Here is a 17,479-nt window from a genome sequence, read left to right as displayed (position 1 = left end):
TGGGCTCTGCACCCCAGGGGAGACCAGGAGAAGCACCTGGCTCCTGCCATCGGGTCAGCGCGGTGCGCCGGCCACAACGCGCCTACCGCGGCGGCCATTGGAGGGTGAACCAACGGCAAAAGGAAGACCTTTCTCTCTGTCTCTCTCTCACTGTCCACTCTGCCTGTCAAAAATAAAAAAAAATAAAAAAATTAAAAAAATAAATAAATAAATAAAAATAAAATAAAGAGGGACCAGCAAATCGATTATGCTACATTGTGTCTTTGAGGAAGTCTTGAATTGAATCGGTTGATTTCATTCCAACTCTGTTTGGAGAGGGAAGGCTGTGGCTTCTCTCAGCCCCAGGCACTACTAACACTGTTATTCCCAGCACCTGTGGACTTGACCCCCTCATGGTCTCATGGTTGCTTCAGGAAATGTGGGGTGTTAGTTGCCATGGTGACCAGGCGAGTGACTCTCTCTTGCTCACAGAGGAAAGTTAAAGGTTCCATTCATTGACAATTTTTGTCATGTAAATAACGCCCCCTCTACTTCCAGCTTTTGAAACCCTGAGTGGATGGGCCCCATTAGAAAAGATCCCCTCCCTCCGAGGCCATTATTGGGATTCTAGTGAAAAGACACCTCCCACTGCATTCATTCACTCCCTGCAGGCTTTATGGATGTTGTGAGTGACCCAGGCCAAAGGAACATCAACTTGGTCTTGGTTAATGCTTTTACAGTTCTTTTAATTAGATGATTTTTAACAGCTTCTTCCGAAGACTCCCTTCTGCAGCCGCTGAAGTTACCGTCTATTCAAACCCAATCATGGACATTTAAATTGCTCTATTTACTGAGAGCTTGGACTAGCCTTGTTCAATGAGATAATCTCTCCGATTCTCCACCAGTGACCTCGCCATTCGTCATACTTACATACACATACACATTACATACACACTTCTCAACTGGGGCCTAAATATAATATTTTATTAATAGTTGTGTGTTCATGTATCTCATACCTTATGGTCAAGTTAATATTTCCTATTTGCTATATACATTTACGAAAAGCTTTGTAAATGGCTTGATAACCAATACACATTCCTTGGAATCTAGCCTTGGGAAATTTTCCTAAATACAGGAAAAAGAGTCATGCACACGGCTGCCCACCCCAGAGACCCACTGCGAACAGCCTCCAACGGCCAGCGCCACAGAAAGCACTAGAAGCTGAAGATGGAGCGATTGGTGACAGAAAACATCTCTGATAAAACATTAAGTGAAAAAGCTAATAGAAAACCGTGTATGTGGCATGACGACACTCTGTACAAGTTTCAAAGGTAAATAACACATGCATAGAAAAAAAAATACCCAGAAATGTTGGCAGCGATTAGCTCTAGGCGGGAGGGACTTGGCTACGTCTCCACCAGTCTAAGTTTCCACAGAATCCGTGTATCGTTTGTAACGGGAGCCAAGCGGAGAAAGAGCAGCACCCAAGGGAGACAAACTCGGAGGCGGCGTCCCAGTCCCATTTGGGGCGCTTTCTCCCATTGTTAGGGAGGGGTGGGGGTCCTGCCTTCCATAGGGGCTCCTGGCGAGGCTGAGAGGGAAAGACGCTGTATGCACAGCCTCCTCAGCCAGCGACAAGCAGCTTAAGAAACATAACCGCTGCCCCGAGAAGAGCAGGCCTCGCTGGCTACAGCGCGTTTTAGACTCTGGCCTGACTTCACCGGCAGTCAGCGGCTTGTTAGGTAACACGAAAGAGGGTGACGTCGGAACCGTCTGGAACCGTCTAACAACAACACGGGAGCGAAGGCGTGGCAGGGCTCCCATCCAGAGACGAGCTGTCCCCATGTCATATTCGCGGGGCAAGAGCAAGAACACGGGAGCGGAATGTGGGCTTCTGAGCCCAGGGCCGGGGTCAGGGACGCCTGCAGCAGGCGGCCTTCGGCAGACGCAGGGGACAGCAAGGGCTCCTCTTTTATGTCGCGCTCTGTTCCCAGGTCTGGCACGCTGCGGGGCAGGAAGAGGATCCCGTGTGGAAATTCCTGTGCGGAGTCACTAGCAAAATCCTTCCTCATGGAGATGTCTGATGTCACCTGTGAAAACAAAGAACGCTATGCTAAGAACGGACCCTCCCCCTCCACCCCCACCCCGTCTGTCCTCACGCAGGACATGGGAATATGGCCCGGTACACTACCAAAGCCGAGAGAGTTTTCTTTAGGCATTGAAGTGAGTCTGCGAATGTATTATTCTCTCTCTCTCTCTCTCTCTCTCTCTGAACCACTGATCCCCAAGGCATGGGGAAATCACCCAATCTTCTTCTTCTTCTTTTTTTTTTTTTTTTTTTTCATTTTATTTGATAAGGAGAGAGAGTGAGACAGACAGAGAAACTGATCTTCCATCTGTTGTTTTATTCTCCAAATGTCTTCAACAGGCAAAGCCATGAGTCCGGAACTCAATATGGGTGCCTCACGTGGGTGGCAGGGACGCACTGGAACCATCATCCCTGCTACCTCCCAGGTGTGCGTTAGCGGGAAGCTGGATCAGGAAGGAGAAGGCAGGCACTTGCTGTGGCACTCAGGAGCCCCAAGCTGCCTCTTAAGGGCGGCACCCACCCCGACATGTGTGTTCTGAGCAGCTCACCAGTGTGAACTCACTAAGACGGAACACTGTAGGCTCAGCTCCTACCATCCAGGTTAACGCAGAAAGTTTCTAGATGCTTTATGTGCTTAATCACGGTGCATAAATTTTAAAAAGTTGATAATGGGGTTAAAGACTTGAAAAATTCATCAAAATGCAATTTTATGGTGACTACCCAATGAACATCTTCAACTTCCTCCACATTCGGAGCGTAATTCCAGCAAATACAAGAACCAGTGGATTATTAGGTAGGGAATGGACTGTCAATCTCCAAGGAGCTCCCTCCCCCAGGTCCTAAGGGGAGGGGTGCCCACTCCTCACCCACAGAGGCCAGGGAAGGCGTCGGCTACTCTCACCCTAGATCCCTATGTCCCTGTCCCTTCAACCTCAGTGTGGGAGGGAGAAAGAGAATATGCACAACCCTCTGATTATCTGATTCACACTGCCAGCTCCTTGCCCTACCTGGATGGGTGCAGCTCACTCCCGCTGAGGGTGACACTCTTCCCGGGCTAGCACCCAGGGAGGGAGGATTTCTCCAACCCCTCTGGATAAAGTCGCAGCAGGAGGCCCTGGGAGAGCAACTTTGAGCAGCACGCAGCTGGCTGCCTATGAAATTACTTTTTCAGCGAACTTTTAAAGAAGATCACAAACAGATGTCAAAAAATGAGCTTACGGCTAGCAGTGAGCAGCACGGGAAAACCGGTCAAGCCAAATGCATCGGTTTACAGAAGTCAGCGGTTAAGGCTTTAGGGGTCCCTGGATGCTCATTCTCTTCGGATCCCCTGTCTCTCGTGGATGCGCGCGCACACACACACACACACACACGACATGTCCTTCCTTCAAATCACTCATTCACCAGCTAATTAACTCTCCACGTACCAATGAAAGTTTAAGGCTAAGCCAAGGGGAAGCGGCCAGGAAGGAAGTCAGCGTGCTAGACTTGAAAAAGAACGGGAAGTGAGAAGTGCGTGTCTGGATTGGGTCTTTTCTGATTATGGCCGCTCTTGAAACACCTTTAGACTTCCTGTGATCTTCACCTGTCTGCCCTGTCCTGATTGCTTTCCTTATCTTTCAGCTCACAACTTAACAAAATGCAAAGTGTCACAAAATCCAAATTCTAACGCATTATAAGGCTTAGTGTCGTTTTCATTAAAATGGCACCAATTAGAAAGACCAGGAGCCAGGCTTCTGTGGGTGCTGCCTTGCAGCCTCCACCAACTGTGCGCCAGTCCAGCTCTCACAAAGCCCTCCGTAATCGGAGGATTTTGTGTATGCGCCCAAACGGTCAGAATACAAGGGGAAGAACCGAGTGCCCAGACAGGCCGAGAGGAAGCTGCGGCGCCGTGATCACCCCACAGCACCAGCACGCGTGAAGAGAAACTGCACAGGTGGGGGTCAGCGTGAGGCCCAGGGCAGGCGACGCACAGCCCTGGGCACCTGGTAGCCGCTCAGCAGTCGTCCCTGGGAGGAAGGGCAGAGCGAAAGCAGGGAGGTGGGGAGAAGGGAGGAAGGCGGGAACTCGTCATTGTGTCGCCAATTGATTCTCCCAAAATGTCTACTCCAACAGAACGCCCCTTCCTGTCTTTCCCTAACAACATTTTAAATATTTGGTTTCAGGATCCGGCCAGGTAATCTGGAAACATAAATAAAGCAAATGGGAAGGACCTGGGTGGGGGGGGAGCCTTCTACTAAATGTTGCCAGTTAATTGAATTACATTTTCATTATGTAAGAGAGCCATCGCCGAACACCTTGAACACCTCCCTAAAACATTTTTTGGCTAGTCAAAGGTGATCAGCATGCATTTAATATCTCCTCGTAACCAGTATAAGAATAGAACATGCGAATATCTGTAAAGACATCCACCCTAGGGAATAAAGAAAGGGAAACCAAGTCTCTGAAACACGTGACTTGTCTCAGTACATGCCCAAGCAGCATAAACAGTGTAGGCTGCTGGTCCCTGCACCCTCCCACTGGCACGGTCACCTCTGGGGGGGAGGAGCTTCCACTTCCCACTTGTCCCTCTCTATATTCCTGAATCAGTTTTTTTTTTCCATAATACATTATATTCAAATCTGAGGATACATTAAAATGATATAACTGAGAAAGATACCGTGATTTTAAAATAGTCTTAAAGTATGGGCATTTTCAGAGGGAAGAAAACAGCCATCAGAGCCACTCACCTGGCTATCATTGGGTTTTCTCCATCAGACTTCATGACGTTTATTTGATTTTATTAGCAATCTCCTTCAGAAGACCCTTCAGATCATTAAGCTTGGAGAGGGAAAAAAATAAAATGTCTTAAGACAAAATTTCCAAACTTTCTGTTTTCTCTGCAGTAGACAGGCATGTTCCAGTGTGAGAATGGCACATCGGGGGAGGGCAGAGCGAGCAGTAGCAGGTGCACTTCCGACCTACTCACGTCCTGTGATTGCATCACTAGCAATTAATGACCAATTAGCTAATCGATTAGCCATCTGTATTCAAATGGAGGTCATCAGTAATGCCCACAAAGAAATAATAGCTTACAATGACACAATGTACAATAATAATAATGTGATATGGAACTAACCCTAATAAAATCATAAGATGCTAATAAAGTTTTACTTTGGTACAAATACAGTAATAAACTACTAATAAATTGAGTTTTTGAAAATAAATGGTCTTCCCCCAGCACACCGCACATGCAAACAGTCCAAATACTTAAGCATAATTTAAGTAAAAGGCATAATAAAGTTATTCTTTATATTTGAACGTTTTGCAAATTTATTATACAAGATACATGAAGCTCATTTTACATTACGTGCTACTTCTGGTAAAAGCCCATGGATATACTGTGATTCCTGTAGAGCTGGTTCCTAACTGGCCATATCCCTCACTCAAGGAAAAATAGTAGGTTACATTGGACTTATTCCAATAATAACCTCTTCCTTAGCCCTTTTTGTTAAAGGAAAAAAAAATAACAAGAATAAAGCCAATATGGGCTAACTGCTGCCTAAAATGAATATCTGGTAAGATTCCTACTTCCGGACGCAAGGTCAGTTGTGGATAACTTTGGGTTTTTTTTAAAGATTTATTTATTTATTTGAAAGTCAGAGTTACACAGAGAGAGAAGGAAAGAGGCAGAGAGAGACAGAAAAAGGTCTTCCATCCTCTGGTTCATTCCCCAGATGGCCACAACAGCCAGAGCTGCACCGATCCAAAGCCAGGAGCTAGGAGCTTCCTCCGGGTCTCCCACATGGTGCAGGGGCCCAAGGACTTGGGCCATCTTCTACCACTTTCCCAAGTCATAGCAGAGAGCTGGATCAGAAGTGGAGCAGCCTGGACTCGAACCAGTGCCCATATGGGATGCCAGAGTTGCAGGTGGCAGCTTTATCTGCTACGCCACAGCTCCGGCCTTGGATAACTTTGTTTTCTGGTATAATGTGATGGGGCTTTTGAGAGAGCCTGATGTTTGTTAATGGTAGAATGACTTTAATAATCTGTTTAAAGTAGAGCGTAAGATTCCAAGAACAAAACAGGCAAAATAGAGAATAGAAAAAAATCAGAAAAATTAAGAGTTGGGTTTTTTGAAAAGATAAAATTGACAAACCCTTAGCTAGACTAAATAAGAAAAAAAAAGAAGCAGGAAATAAATAAAATAGAAATCAGAAAGAAGAGACACAATGATACAGACTAGAAAGAGATTACAGGAACCAGTGTGCACGATGCAGATGCACATCACCCAGGGATGGAGGCCACCGTCCACGGTGCAGGCGGTGAGTCTCTGCATTTGCTTCTTGTGGCAGTGGGTGGAATCTGAGCCTTCCACCTGAAGAACCTGGGGTATCCCAGGATGCTGTGAGAAACACAAGGTAAGGGCTCCAGCACCAGAGCAGTGGCTAGGGTTAGGCAGGCATAAGCTGGATAGACCAGAGGAGACAGCCACAGGGCACCTGCCAGTGTGAATGAGGTCCCCATGTGACCAATCTCCTGGTCACAGTCAGATGCCACACACTAGGCCATCTACTAGGTTAAAGAAGTACCCTGTGAAAGGCACACTGTAAATACCCATGTCTAGCTCCCCTTCACTTCCTGTTAGGGTAGGGTAGCTGGCCAGTCTGCTAGCCCTAACTTAGCTGGAGGATCCCAAAACACCTACAACCTACCAAGACTGCATTGAGAACAACTATGAGGCCTGAACAGATCACTGACAAATAAGGAGTTGGATTCAGTAATCAAAACCTTCTGACAAGGGCCATACAGCTTCATGGGTTAATTCTACCCAACATTCAAGGACAAATACCAACTCTTCTTAAACTCTCCCAAGGAATAAAAGAAGAGGACATAGTTCCAAACCCATTATATGAGGCCAGTATCACCCTGATACTAAATCCAGACAGATAGCTACAGGCCAATATCCCTGATGAACATGCACAAAAATTGCTGGGAAAAAAAACAAAACAAAACAAAACAAAACAAAAAAAACAGCAAACTGAATTCCAGAGCACAGTAAAAAGATCATACATCAAGACCAAGTAGTACTTAACCCTGGGAGGCAAGGGTGGCTGTACATGAGAAAATCGGTGTGGTCCACTACATTAACAGGACGAAAGAAAAAACCACATGGTCATCTCAACATGCAGACAAAGAAGCTGGCAAAATTCAGTATCCTTTCCTGATTACAAAAAAAAAAAAAAAAAAAAAACCTCTCAACAAAGTAAGCATAGAAGGAACTTAACCTCAACACAACAAAAGCCAATAATCAACATGGTGTTCAATGTGGAAATCTGAAAGCTTTTCCTCTAAGATCTGGGATAAGGCAAGGACACCTGTTGTCTCACTGCTGCTCAGCACAGCACTGGGACCCCCAGCTGGAGAGGTCAGTCAAGACAAAGCAAGAAAAGGCATCCACGGCGGAAAGGAAGAAGTCAGATGATCTCCACTGCAGAGAAGAGGCTCTTGTGTATAGCAGACCCCAAAGATTCTAGGAAAAAACAGCTTTTAGAATTGAGAAGCATTCGGGGCTGGCACTGTGGTGCAGTGGATTAAGCTGCCGTCTGCAATGCCTGCACCCGATGTGTGTGCCAGTTAAAGTCCTGGCAGCTCCACTTACAATCCAGCTCCCTGCCAATGCCCTGGGAAGGCAGTAGAAGATGGCCCAAGTGTTTGGGCCCCTGCACCCACATGGGAGACCTAGATGAAGTGCCTGGCTCCTGGTCGTTGCAGCCATCTGAGGAGTGAACCAGCGGATGGAAGATCTCTCTCTCTCTCTCTCCCAATCTCTCTGTAACTCCTTCAAACAAAATTAAAAAAAAAAATCTTCAAACAACAAAAAAAGAATTAAGAAGCAATAAAATTTTCAATAAAATAAAATTTTCAATAAAACTTTAGGATACAAAATCGACATGCAAAAATCAACCATGTTTTTATATTTCAACAATGACTACCCCAAAAAGGAAATTAAGAAAATAACACCATTTATACCAGCAAAAATAAAGAATAAAATACAAGGGATTAACTTAACCAAAGAAGTGAAAGGCTTATCCATTGAAAATTATAAAACATGGATGAAGAAAATTTTAAAAGACACAAATGTAAAAACATCCAATATTCTGAATTATAAGAATAAATGCTATTAAAAATGTCCATGCTATCCAATACAATCCCTATCAAAAATCCCACAGGCATTATTGATGGGGAAAAAAACAACCCTAGAATTCCTATGGAACCACAAAAGGCCTAAATAGACAAAGCCATCTGGAGCCGGAAAAACAAAGCTAGAGGAACCATACTTCCTGACTTCAAATGATCCCACAAAGCTCTCCTAATGACTAGTGGACTGGCTTAAACAACAGAGATACAAACCAATGGAACAGAATGGAGAACCCAGAAATGAGCCTATGCATTTACAGTCCAACCTTTGACAAAGACGTCAAGAAAACACAAAAGGGAGAAAGATAATCTCTTCACACAATAGTGCTGGGAACACTGGATGTTCTCACGCAAAAGAATGAAATTGGATCCCTGCCTCACACCATACACAAAAATCAACTCAAAATTGATCAAAGACTTAAACATAAGACTTGAAACTGTAAAACTCATGGAAAAAGCAGATGAAAAATCTTGACCTTGGTCTCAGCCATGATTTTTTGGAAAAGGCCCCAAAAGCACAGGTAACAAAAGCAAAAACAGACAAGTGGATTAAATCAACCCAAAGTTCCTTCACAGTAAAGGAAACAGTCAGCAAAATGTAAGGGCAGCCTATGGAATGGGAAAAGACATTTGCAAACCACACGTCAACAAGTAGTTAATAACCTAAACACTGGGGCAGCACTGTGGTGTAGCAGGTGAAGTCCCCGCCTGCAATGCTGGTATCCCATATGTGTGCTGGTTCATGACTCAGCTGCTCCACTTCTAATCCAGCTCCCTGCTAATGGCCTGGGAAAAGCAGCAGAAGATGGCCCAAGTGCCTGGGTCCTTGCTAACCATGGGGGAAACCCAGAAGAAGCTCCCAGCTCCTGGCTCTAGATAGGCCCAGCTTTGGCCATCTGCGCCATTTGGGGAGTGAACCAGCAGATGGAAAAGAAAATCTCTCTTTGTAACTCTGACTTTCAAATAAATAAATAAGTAAATCTTAAAAAAAATAAGCAAAATATGTAAACACTTGTATAACTCAATACTACAATCATGAACCATCTGATTAAGTAATGGACAAAGGATCTAGATAGACACTTCTTGAAAGAAGAAATCCAAATGGCCAACAGCTATATGCAAAAGTACTCAACTCTGCAGTAATCAGAGACATACAGATCAAAACCTCAGTGAGCGGGCCGGCGCCATGGCTCACTTGGTTAATCCTCCACCTGCAGCACTGGCGTCCCCTATGGGTGCCAGGTTGTAGTCCCGGCTGCTCCTCTTCCAGTCCAGCTCTCTGCTGTGGCCCGGGAGGGCAGTGGAGGATGGCCCACAGCCAGGGGTTGCAAAGTGGCCAGAGCCTGAAGTCCTGCGAGACCTTGGCTTGCATATAGAGCTTTCCATAACCATTTCAATTCTCTGGGACTTCATGACCCCCTGTCCCAAATGACAGTGCCAGCCCCACCCCAGACCACACTGGCTTAGGAGGTCCAGGTCCACCAACCACTGGGTCCCTGGGAATCAGGTCAGCTCATCCATGGCCTCCAAACCCCCAGTACCCGTCCAGTCAGGGCCTGGTGGGCACCTGCCCTGTGCCTGTCTCCCCAAGTCCACAGTTGCTGCCCCCTCTACCCATTCTCTGCACGTCACAGCTGAGGAGCAGGACCCAGGTGTGGCTTGGGGATGGGAGGTGGCTTTCCATGAATTTCCTCCAAAGTCACCCCAGATAAGCCCTCCAGTAAAAACCACAAACTAAAAAACGGACTGCTTGTCCCCAAACACAACACCTAGACACACCCTCACACCTCTGTTCCTCTGACCACGGGCGTTCCGGTCACCCAGGGCAGGATGAGGTCCTCTTGAGTTTCAAGTCTCACGACCACCCTCCCTCGCGCGGGAATAAAATCCAGCCGCATACCACGGCGAGTTCTTGGACAGAACGACCCCTGGGGCTCCCCTATCTTCCCACTCAGCTCTCCCCAGGGCAGTGAACAACGCACGTTTCTCCTGCCTCGACTGCCAACCCTCGCTCCCTTCTGATGTAGACACGGCCCACCTGTCGAATGCATGCCGGAGATAGCACAGAGAATAGTCACGGTTGCCTACTCCTACACGATGCAGCCTGAAAATGCTCCTGTACCCAAACCATTGAGCGCAGGGCTCATCCAGAAAATACAGGGACCATAAAGAAGATTTAGCCCAATGCCCGGAACATGGAGACGCCTTGCAAATATGTTGAGTTATGTGGCCTTGGTGAAGATAGAGCTGACAATATCTTTAAATATAATTATGTGATGTGAATAAATATATTATAAAGGTGTTCCTATATATGAGATACACTATATATATGTATATGTATAAAAATAATATACACATCCAATCTTAGAATCCTATGCCCTGTGTTTCCTTTCAATATTCACTAACTATTCTTCAACTTTTTGGTGATCTCTGAAAATACCCGGCACTTTGGTGTTCCCTCTCTCCATGGATCATGACCCTGACATCTGCCATGGTCACCAGTGCGCAGGCATCAACCTTAAAGACCCAGGAGTCTTCCCAGCCCTTCAGCTAAAACAGCAACAACATCAGAGTCAGAGCAGCTGGAAGGAGACACACTGGTGACAGCACCGCTCAGAGCAGACCTCCACCAGTGCCTTTCTCCCTGTAGCCATGGGCCACCCCCCTCCCCATGAAAAGCCAGCCCACGTGCAGCCATTAAGAGCATTGCCAGCTTCTTTGTCCTCACCCTTAGAAGCCAGCCACCATGTAGGAAGGGGCTGCCTCAGGACCACCACACTGCAACAAGCCTAAGCTGCATGGACAGGCCGTAAAGGATGTGACCTCACAAGCTGAGGGGCACACAGAGGAGATCCTGGCCTGGCCACCAGCTGAGCCCAGGCCAGTAAACCCACAGGGGCCACACATAGCAAAAGAACCAGCCAGCACAGCCTTTCCTGCACGCCTGACCCACAGCACCACAGCCCAGTAAAATGATTGCCTGAAGCCAATGAACAGTGTGGCTGCTTGTTATGTGGGTGTAGACAGCAGATAGCAACCAAGACACCCGGTCACTGTCACAGACTGGGTGACTCCAGAGAGTTCCAGCAGGGGGAAGAGGAAGACCCGCCAAAGCCTGAGCTACTCTGGAGCTAAAGTTCCGGGAGGGGCCAGGAAGGTCTGAGCACCAGGCCTCCACCCACCACCCTGGTTATCAACGCACTGCCCAGGGTCAGTGAGGACCGTGAAAACAAGCCTCAACTTTTAAAAACATGTTGGTAAACAACACACAAGCAACTAAGAAATTGGAAACAGATACTTGCTTACGTTCCAGCTCTGCAAACGGCATCTTTTGTTTGTTTATTCATTCAACAAACATGTACTGCAATCTTACTGTGGACAGTGACTGGCAGCTGGAGAGTCACCCAAGCCAGACGCACTAGGGACCAACCACCAAACAGCACGGCCCTGGGAGACTACATCAATGCCATCACCCTGGCTGCCATCCTCAAAACACTGTGGTAAAGAGCTCCACACCGCCCCGTCGGAGCCTATCAGCGATCCAGCATTTCTGAGTCCATGGCCACTGCTGCTGAACCTCACTGTGATCCCAGCCACGCAGCTCGGGGCGGGCACAGGCGCACTCTCCCCACGCCTGACATCCACACAGGAACAGGCGCACTCTCCCCACCCTGACATCCACACGGGCACAGGCGCACTCTCCCCACGCCTGACATCCACATGCGGGCACAGGCGGACTCTCCCCACGCCTGACGTCCACACGCGGGCACAGGCGCACTCTCCCCACCCTGACGTCCACACGCGGGCACAGGCGCACTCTCCCCACCCTGACGTCCACACAGGCACAGGCGCACTCTCCCCACCCTGACGTCCACACGCGGGCACAGGCGCACTCTCCCCACGCCTGACGTCCACACGGGCACAGGCGCACTCTCCCCACGCCTGACGTCCACACGGGCACAGGCGCACTCACCCCACGCCTGACGTCCACACGGGCACAGGCGCACTCTCCCCACCCTGACGTCCACACGCGGGCACAGGCGCACTCTCCCCATGCCTGACGTCCACACGCGGGCACAGGCGCGCTCTCCCCATGCCTGACGTCCACACTCGGGCACAGGCGCACTCTCCCCACCCTGACGTCCACACGCGGGCACAGGCGCACTCTCCCCACGCCTGACGTCCACACGCGGGCACAGGCGCACTCTCCCCACCCTGACGTCCACACGCGGGCACAGGCGCACTCTCACCACCCTGACGTCCACACGCGGGCACAGGCGCACTCTCCCCACCCTGACGTCCACACGGGCACAGGCGCACTCTCCCCACCCTGACGTCCACACGCGGGCACAGGCGCACTCTCACCACCCTGACGTCCACACGCGGGCACAGGCGCACTCTCCTCACGCCTGACGTCCACACGCGGGCACAGGCGCACTCTCCCCACCCTGACGTCCACACGCGGGCACAGGCGCACTCTCCCCACCCTGACGTCCACACGTGGGCACAGACGCACTCTCCCCACCCTGACGTCCACACACGGGCACAGGCGCACTCTCCCCACCCTGACGTCCACACGCGGGCACAGGCGCACTCTCCCCACGCCTGACGTCCACACGTGGGCACAGGCGCACTCTCCCCACCCTGACGTCCACACGCGGGCACAGGCGCACTCTCCCCACGCCTGACGTCCACACGGGCACAGGCGCACTCTCCCCACCCTGACGTCCACACGCGGGCACAGGCGCACTCTCCCCACCCTGACGTCACACGCGGGCACAGGCGCACTCTCCCCACCCTGACGTCCACACGCGGGCACAGGCGCACTCTCCCACCCTGACGTCCACACGCGGGCACAGGCGCACTCTCCCCACGCCTGACGTCCACACGTGGGCACAGGCGCACTCTCCCCACCCTGACGTCCACACAGGCACAGGCGCACTCTCCCCACCCTGACGTCCACACACGGGCACAGGCGCACTCTCCCCACCCTGACGTCCACTACGCGGGCACAGACGCACTCTCCCCACCCTGACGTCCACACGCGGGCACAGGCGCACTCTCCCCACACCTGACGTCCACACGTGGGCACAGGCGCACTCTCCCCACACCTGACGTCCACACGCGGGGCACAGGCGCACTCTCCCCACCCTGACGTCCACACGCGGGCACAGGCGCACTCTCCCCCACACCTGACGTCCACACGCGGGCATACATTTGCAGCGCCCCCATGTTAAATAGGTAAACAGATTGGAGCGGCGCCAAAGACCAGCACAGAGGCTCAGGGGCCCCCAGACAGCTCTTTCGAGTGTTTCTGGTACATCCCCTGTAATTCCAAAAATGTTCATTGCATCCACAGCAGAGAGCTAAGAGGGTGGGGGAGTGCGGGGTTAGCTAGAGCAGAGAGGATTCTAGAGATATGGACAGGGACTTCGGGGACCATTCCCCACGGGGCTGGGAACATGGAAGCAGCTCCCTCCCGGCCCCAGTCCTTATGCAGAGAAAGAAGGTGCAGAACATGGGACAGTCGCATCCGGCTGTTTTCACAATTAACTTACTGTTCTCTGCCCACACCCACTGGCCTCCCACTGGAAGCTCAGAGATACTAGATTTAAAAAATAGTCCTCAATCTGTAAACAGAGCCGTACCTTTGTATCCAGCTGTCTGAAGCGATGCCTCATTCTGCAAGGCAATAGGAAAAGAAAGTGAGAAAGTGAGAGTGAGAGTGAGAGAGAGAGAGAGGGGAGAGGGAGAGGGAGAGGGAGAGAGGGGGGGAGGGGAGAGGGAGAGAGGGGGGAGGGGGAGAGGGGGAGAGAGAGGGAGAGAGGGAGAGGGAGGGGGAGAGGAGGAGAGAGAGGGAGAGAGGGGGAGGAGAAGGGAGAGAGAGGGGGAGGGGAGAGGGAGGGGGAGGGGAGGGGGAGGGAGAGGGAGAGGAGGGGGGGAGGGAGAGGGAGAGGGAGAGGAGAGGGAGAGGGAGAGAGAGAGGGAGGGGGAGGGGAGGGGGGAGGGAGAGGGAGAGGGAGAGGAGAGGGAGAGGAAGAGGGAGAGGGAGGGGGAGGGGAGGGGGAGGGAGAGAGAGGCGGAGGGGGGAGGGAGAGGGAGAGGAGGGGGGGAGGGAGAGGGAGAGGGAGAGGAGAGGGAGAGGGAGAGAGAGAGGGGAGGGGGAGGGGAGGGGGAGGGAGAGGGAGAGGGAGAGGAGAGGAGAGGAAGAGGGAGAGGGAGGGGGAGGGGAGGGGGAGGGAGAGAGAGGCGGAGGGGAGAGGGAGAGAGAGAGGGAGAGGGGGAGGGGGAGGGAGAGGGAGAGGAGAGGGAGAGGAAGAGGGAGAGGGAGGGGGAGGGGAGGGGGAGGGAGAGAGAGGCGGAGGGGAGAGGGAGAGAGAGAGGGAGAGGGGGAGGGGGAGGGAGAGGGAGGGGAGGGGGGGAGAGGGGGAGGGAGGGGGATGGGGAGAGGGAGAGAGAGAGGGAGAGGGAGAGGGGGAGAGAGAGGGAGAGAGAGAGAGGGAGAGAGAGGGGAGAGGGGGAGGGAGGGGGATGGGGAGAGGGAGAGAGAGAGGGAGAGGGAGAGGAGGGAGAGGGAGAGAGGGAGAGGGAGAGGGAGGGAGAGGGCAGTTAGGCTCCATGTTTTGGTCTCTTCACGGACAGAATACAGATCATTTTCATTTTCAGCTCCATCAAGGATCAGCTGCTTTGCCTCTCTGGTTGTTTTTTTTTTTTTTCCCCCTAATGAAGCAGAATTCCTCTTTCACCCCAATTAGCAGGGCAGAAAACAGAGGCTACTCTGCTGACAGGGGGGAGGGAGACGATGGGCAAGGTCTCCCCCTCCTTTCGGAGCCCAAGATCTGAGTCTCAGAGAAAGGGGAGCTTAAGGCACTCACTTTGTTCAAAGACAGAAAGCATAGCCCACGCGTGCATCCTGCACTTCTTTCAACCGCTGTGTTGAAACTAAACAAAGGGTGTGCTGTGCTTATATTACTCATATTCTCTTAGGGTGAATTTTTTTAGATTTTTAAAAATTTATTTGACAGGGAGCCGGGGTGGGGGTGGGGCAAGCTCCTATCTCATGCTTCACTTCCCAAATACCCAGAACACCCAAAAGGTGGAAGTAGGGAGCTGGGAACTTGGGAGCTCAATCCAGGTCTCCCCATGGGTGGCAGGAACCCAGCTACTTGTACCAAGGATGCTGGAGTCAGGAGCTGCAGCCGGGCACCCTGATACAGGACAGAGGCAGCCTAACTGGTATCTTAACTTCTAGCCCGAACACCTGCTCCTGTCAGTGAACGCAGAGGCGTGTTTGGAACTCTGGGCCAAAGCGACAGCATCATTGAGGATCTGCCTTCCGGGCAGGGAGGGCGTGCTGCCTCGGGCTTTCGCTGGATCACTCACAGACCACTTACGAGCTTAGCCGTGACTCACCCACTTCTGTAAGATGTGTCATGGTTGTGTTTATGAATCCCGAGATGTTTATAACCATCCCAGCATGCATAAATGATGCTCAGGACTTCTCAGGGACAGCCGGTAACAGGTCAACCAACGGCTTCTCCACCTTCTAATCGCCCTGCCTCCTCATCGCAGAGATAAACACGTGTGTGGCCAGTTGCCATGATCTGAGTCTTTGGGCGGCTACCTCTGTAGCCATGGCAAGGGGACCCTCCCTCTCGTTACCTGGTTCCATGGCCCTGCCCTGTGGGCTCCGAGTGGCTGTTTTTGCCTCAAGGCTATGCAGTGAGTGTAGGAGGGCAGGCAGGTGGCTTTTCCCCTTGCCCAAGGGCTGGCTTACAGGGATCTGCTACATAGTATCTTTGTGGTGCTACGGTTCCTGGCTGAGCACTGCTCTCTATGGAGCTTCCTGCGCTGCTGGCTGGCGGGTACAAACCCAGACCTGGCAAGGCAGAAATAGGCAAGCGACATACTCCTCCGAGGAGGTGTCGTGGGCTTTCGTGTTGATCTTGACAAGGTAATTCTCCTTCATGACACCCTCCCACGCCAGAGTCTCGTTGTCCTCATTCCTGAAACCTTGAATAATGAGAAAACAAAAATGTAAATTGCTTCATCTGCTCCTTGCTCCTTCCATCAACACCTGCTAGGAATTCCGCGAGACGCTGACCCGAGCAGAGTTAGCGCGTTCTATATAGGCTGATCTGCCCGATGGGGCTCACCAGTGACAGCGGTGGCTTGATGGGATATGAATGGCTAGCTCAGCAACAATGAGAATTCAGAGCTGCCTGCGTGAAACAGGAACGCCGTCTTTATTCTACATAGACACCGACCCGAATCCCCTCTGTGTGTTCTGTGACTTAGCAAACACACTCCACTAATGAATTCTGTTCTCACATTTCATTCAAGCCCCCTTCCGCTGTGATGGCTTAAAAACGGCCAACCATTCCAGTGCTTAATGACCGATGGACCCCAAAGCCAGCTTGAGACATTTGTTACACTTGAATAGAAGCCCCAGGCGGCCCAGCTCTCCTGAATTGTGCCATCTGGGCGTGGACCTCAGAGAGAAGACCACACCTTGCACCTGAGCCGGGCGTGCTGTCACACTGCTGGAGCACTCTCCAGGAAGGTCCACAGTTTAATTCCTAATTCAGAAGGCATGGACCAGCATGTCACCTTACGGGGGTATCTCAAACAGTTCGTGGAAAATAAAATGCAAAGAGAAGCTTATTTTACTGCAAAGACAAAATTTTGAAATCCACGCATCCAAGGGGTCTGCAAACCATTCGTGGGAAACGACGTGTATTATGGAAAAACCACCAAGGATTTCAAAATTTTTTACACTGAACTAAACATCCTCTGTGACTTCATCTCTCTGGGACTTGCTGGCGCCCCTCATATTTTTCAGGTCCTAATAAGGCTGTGGACAACAATCCTCCCTGTGAACGCGTGGGGGCAGGAAGGTGTGTAGACTCACGCAGGTGTCCAGGTGGAATGAATTCACGCCATTTTTACACTGAGTGGCCACTTCGATTTATTCCTCAGCATGGTAAAGTTTAGGAACAATTATAAGATCCTCTTGGGTTTAAAAAGAATTAGGTTGAGTTCACAGGACTAATATGCAAGCAGTGGAATTTAAGTAAATCCTTAGCCAAATACAGATTTATTTTTATTTTTTAAATATTTATCCCACTTGAAAGACAAAGTTACAGAGAGAGGGAGAGACAGAGAGAGATCTTCCACCTGCTGGCTCACCCCCCTAAATGGCCATAATGGCCAAGGCTGGCCAGGCTGAAGCCA

At 50.6% G+C, this 17,479-nt stretch overlaps 1 protein-coding gene across 4 annotated transcripts in view; it reads right to left on the bottom strand.

Moving 5' to 3' along the window:
- Positions 1-765: 765 nt before the first annotated feature.
- Positions 766-17,479, bottom strand: part of TRPM8 (transient receptor potential cation channel subfamily M member 8) — a 138,710-nt gene continuing 121,996 nt past the window's right edge. For 3 of the 4 annotated variants that reach the window (XM_062193735.1, XM_062193745.1, XM_062193750.1), the window contains 4 exons: positions 16,156-16,258; positions 13,894-13,927; positions 4,795-4,885; positions 766-2,069 (listed from right to left, as the gene is read on the bottom strand). In XM_062193735.1, the coding sequence (XP_062049719.1) occupies positions 4,835-4,885; positions 13,894-13,927; positions 16,156-16,258 (188 nt within the window). In that variant the 3' untranslated portion in view covers positions 766-2,069; positions 4,795-4,834. Of the gene's footprint in view, positions 2,070-4,794; positions 4,886-13,893; positions 13,928-16,155; positions 16,259-17,479 lie in introns of those variants that run through there. The other variant, XM_062193756.1, reaches the window with a different exon arrangement.

The sequence above is a fragment of the Lepus europaeus genome, chromosome 1, assembly GCF_033115175.1.
Source record: "Lepus europaeus isolate LE1 chromosome 1, mLepTim1.pri, whole genome shotgun sequence".
In the NCBI taxonomy this organism is placed as follows: Eukaryota; Metazoa; Chordata; class Mammalia; order Lagomorpha; family Leporidae; genus Lepus; species Lepus europaeus.
This window is presented reverse-complemented; position numbering and strand designations above follow the sequence as displayed.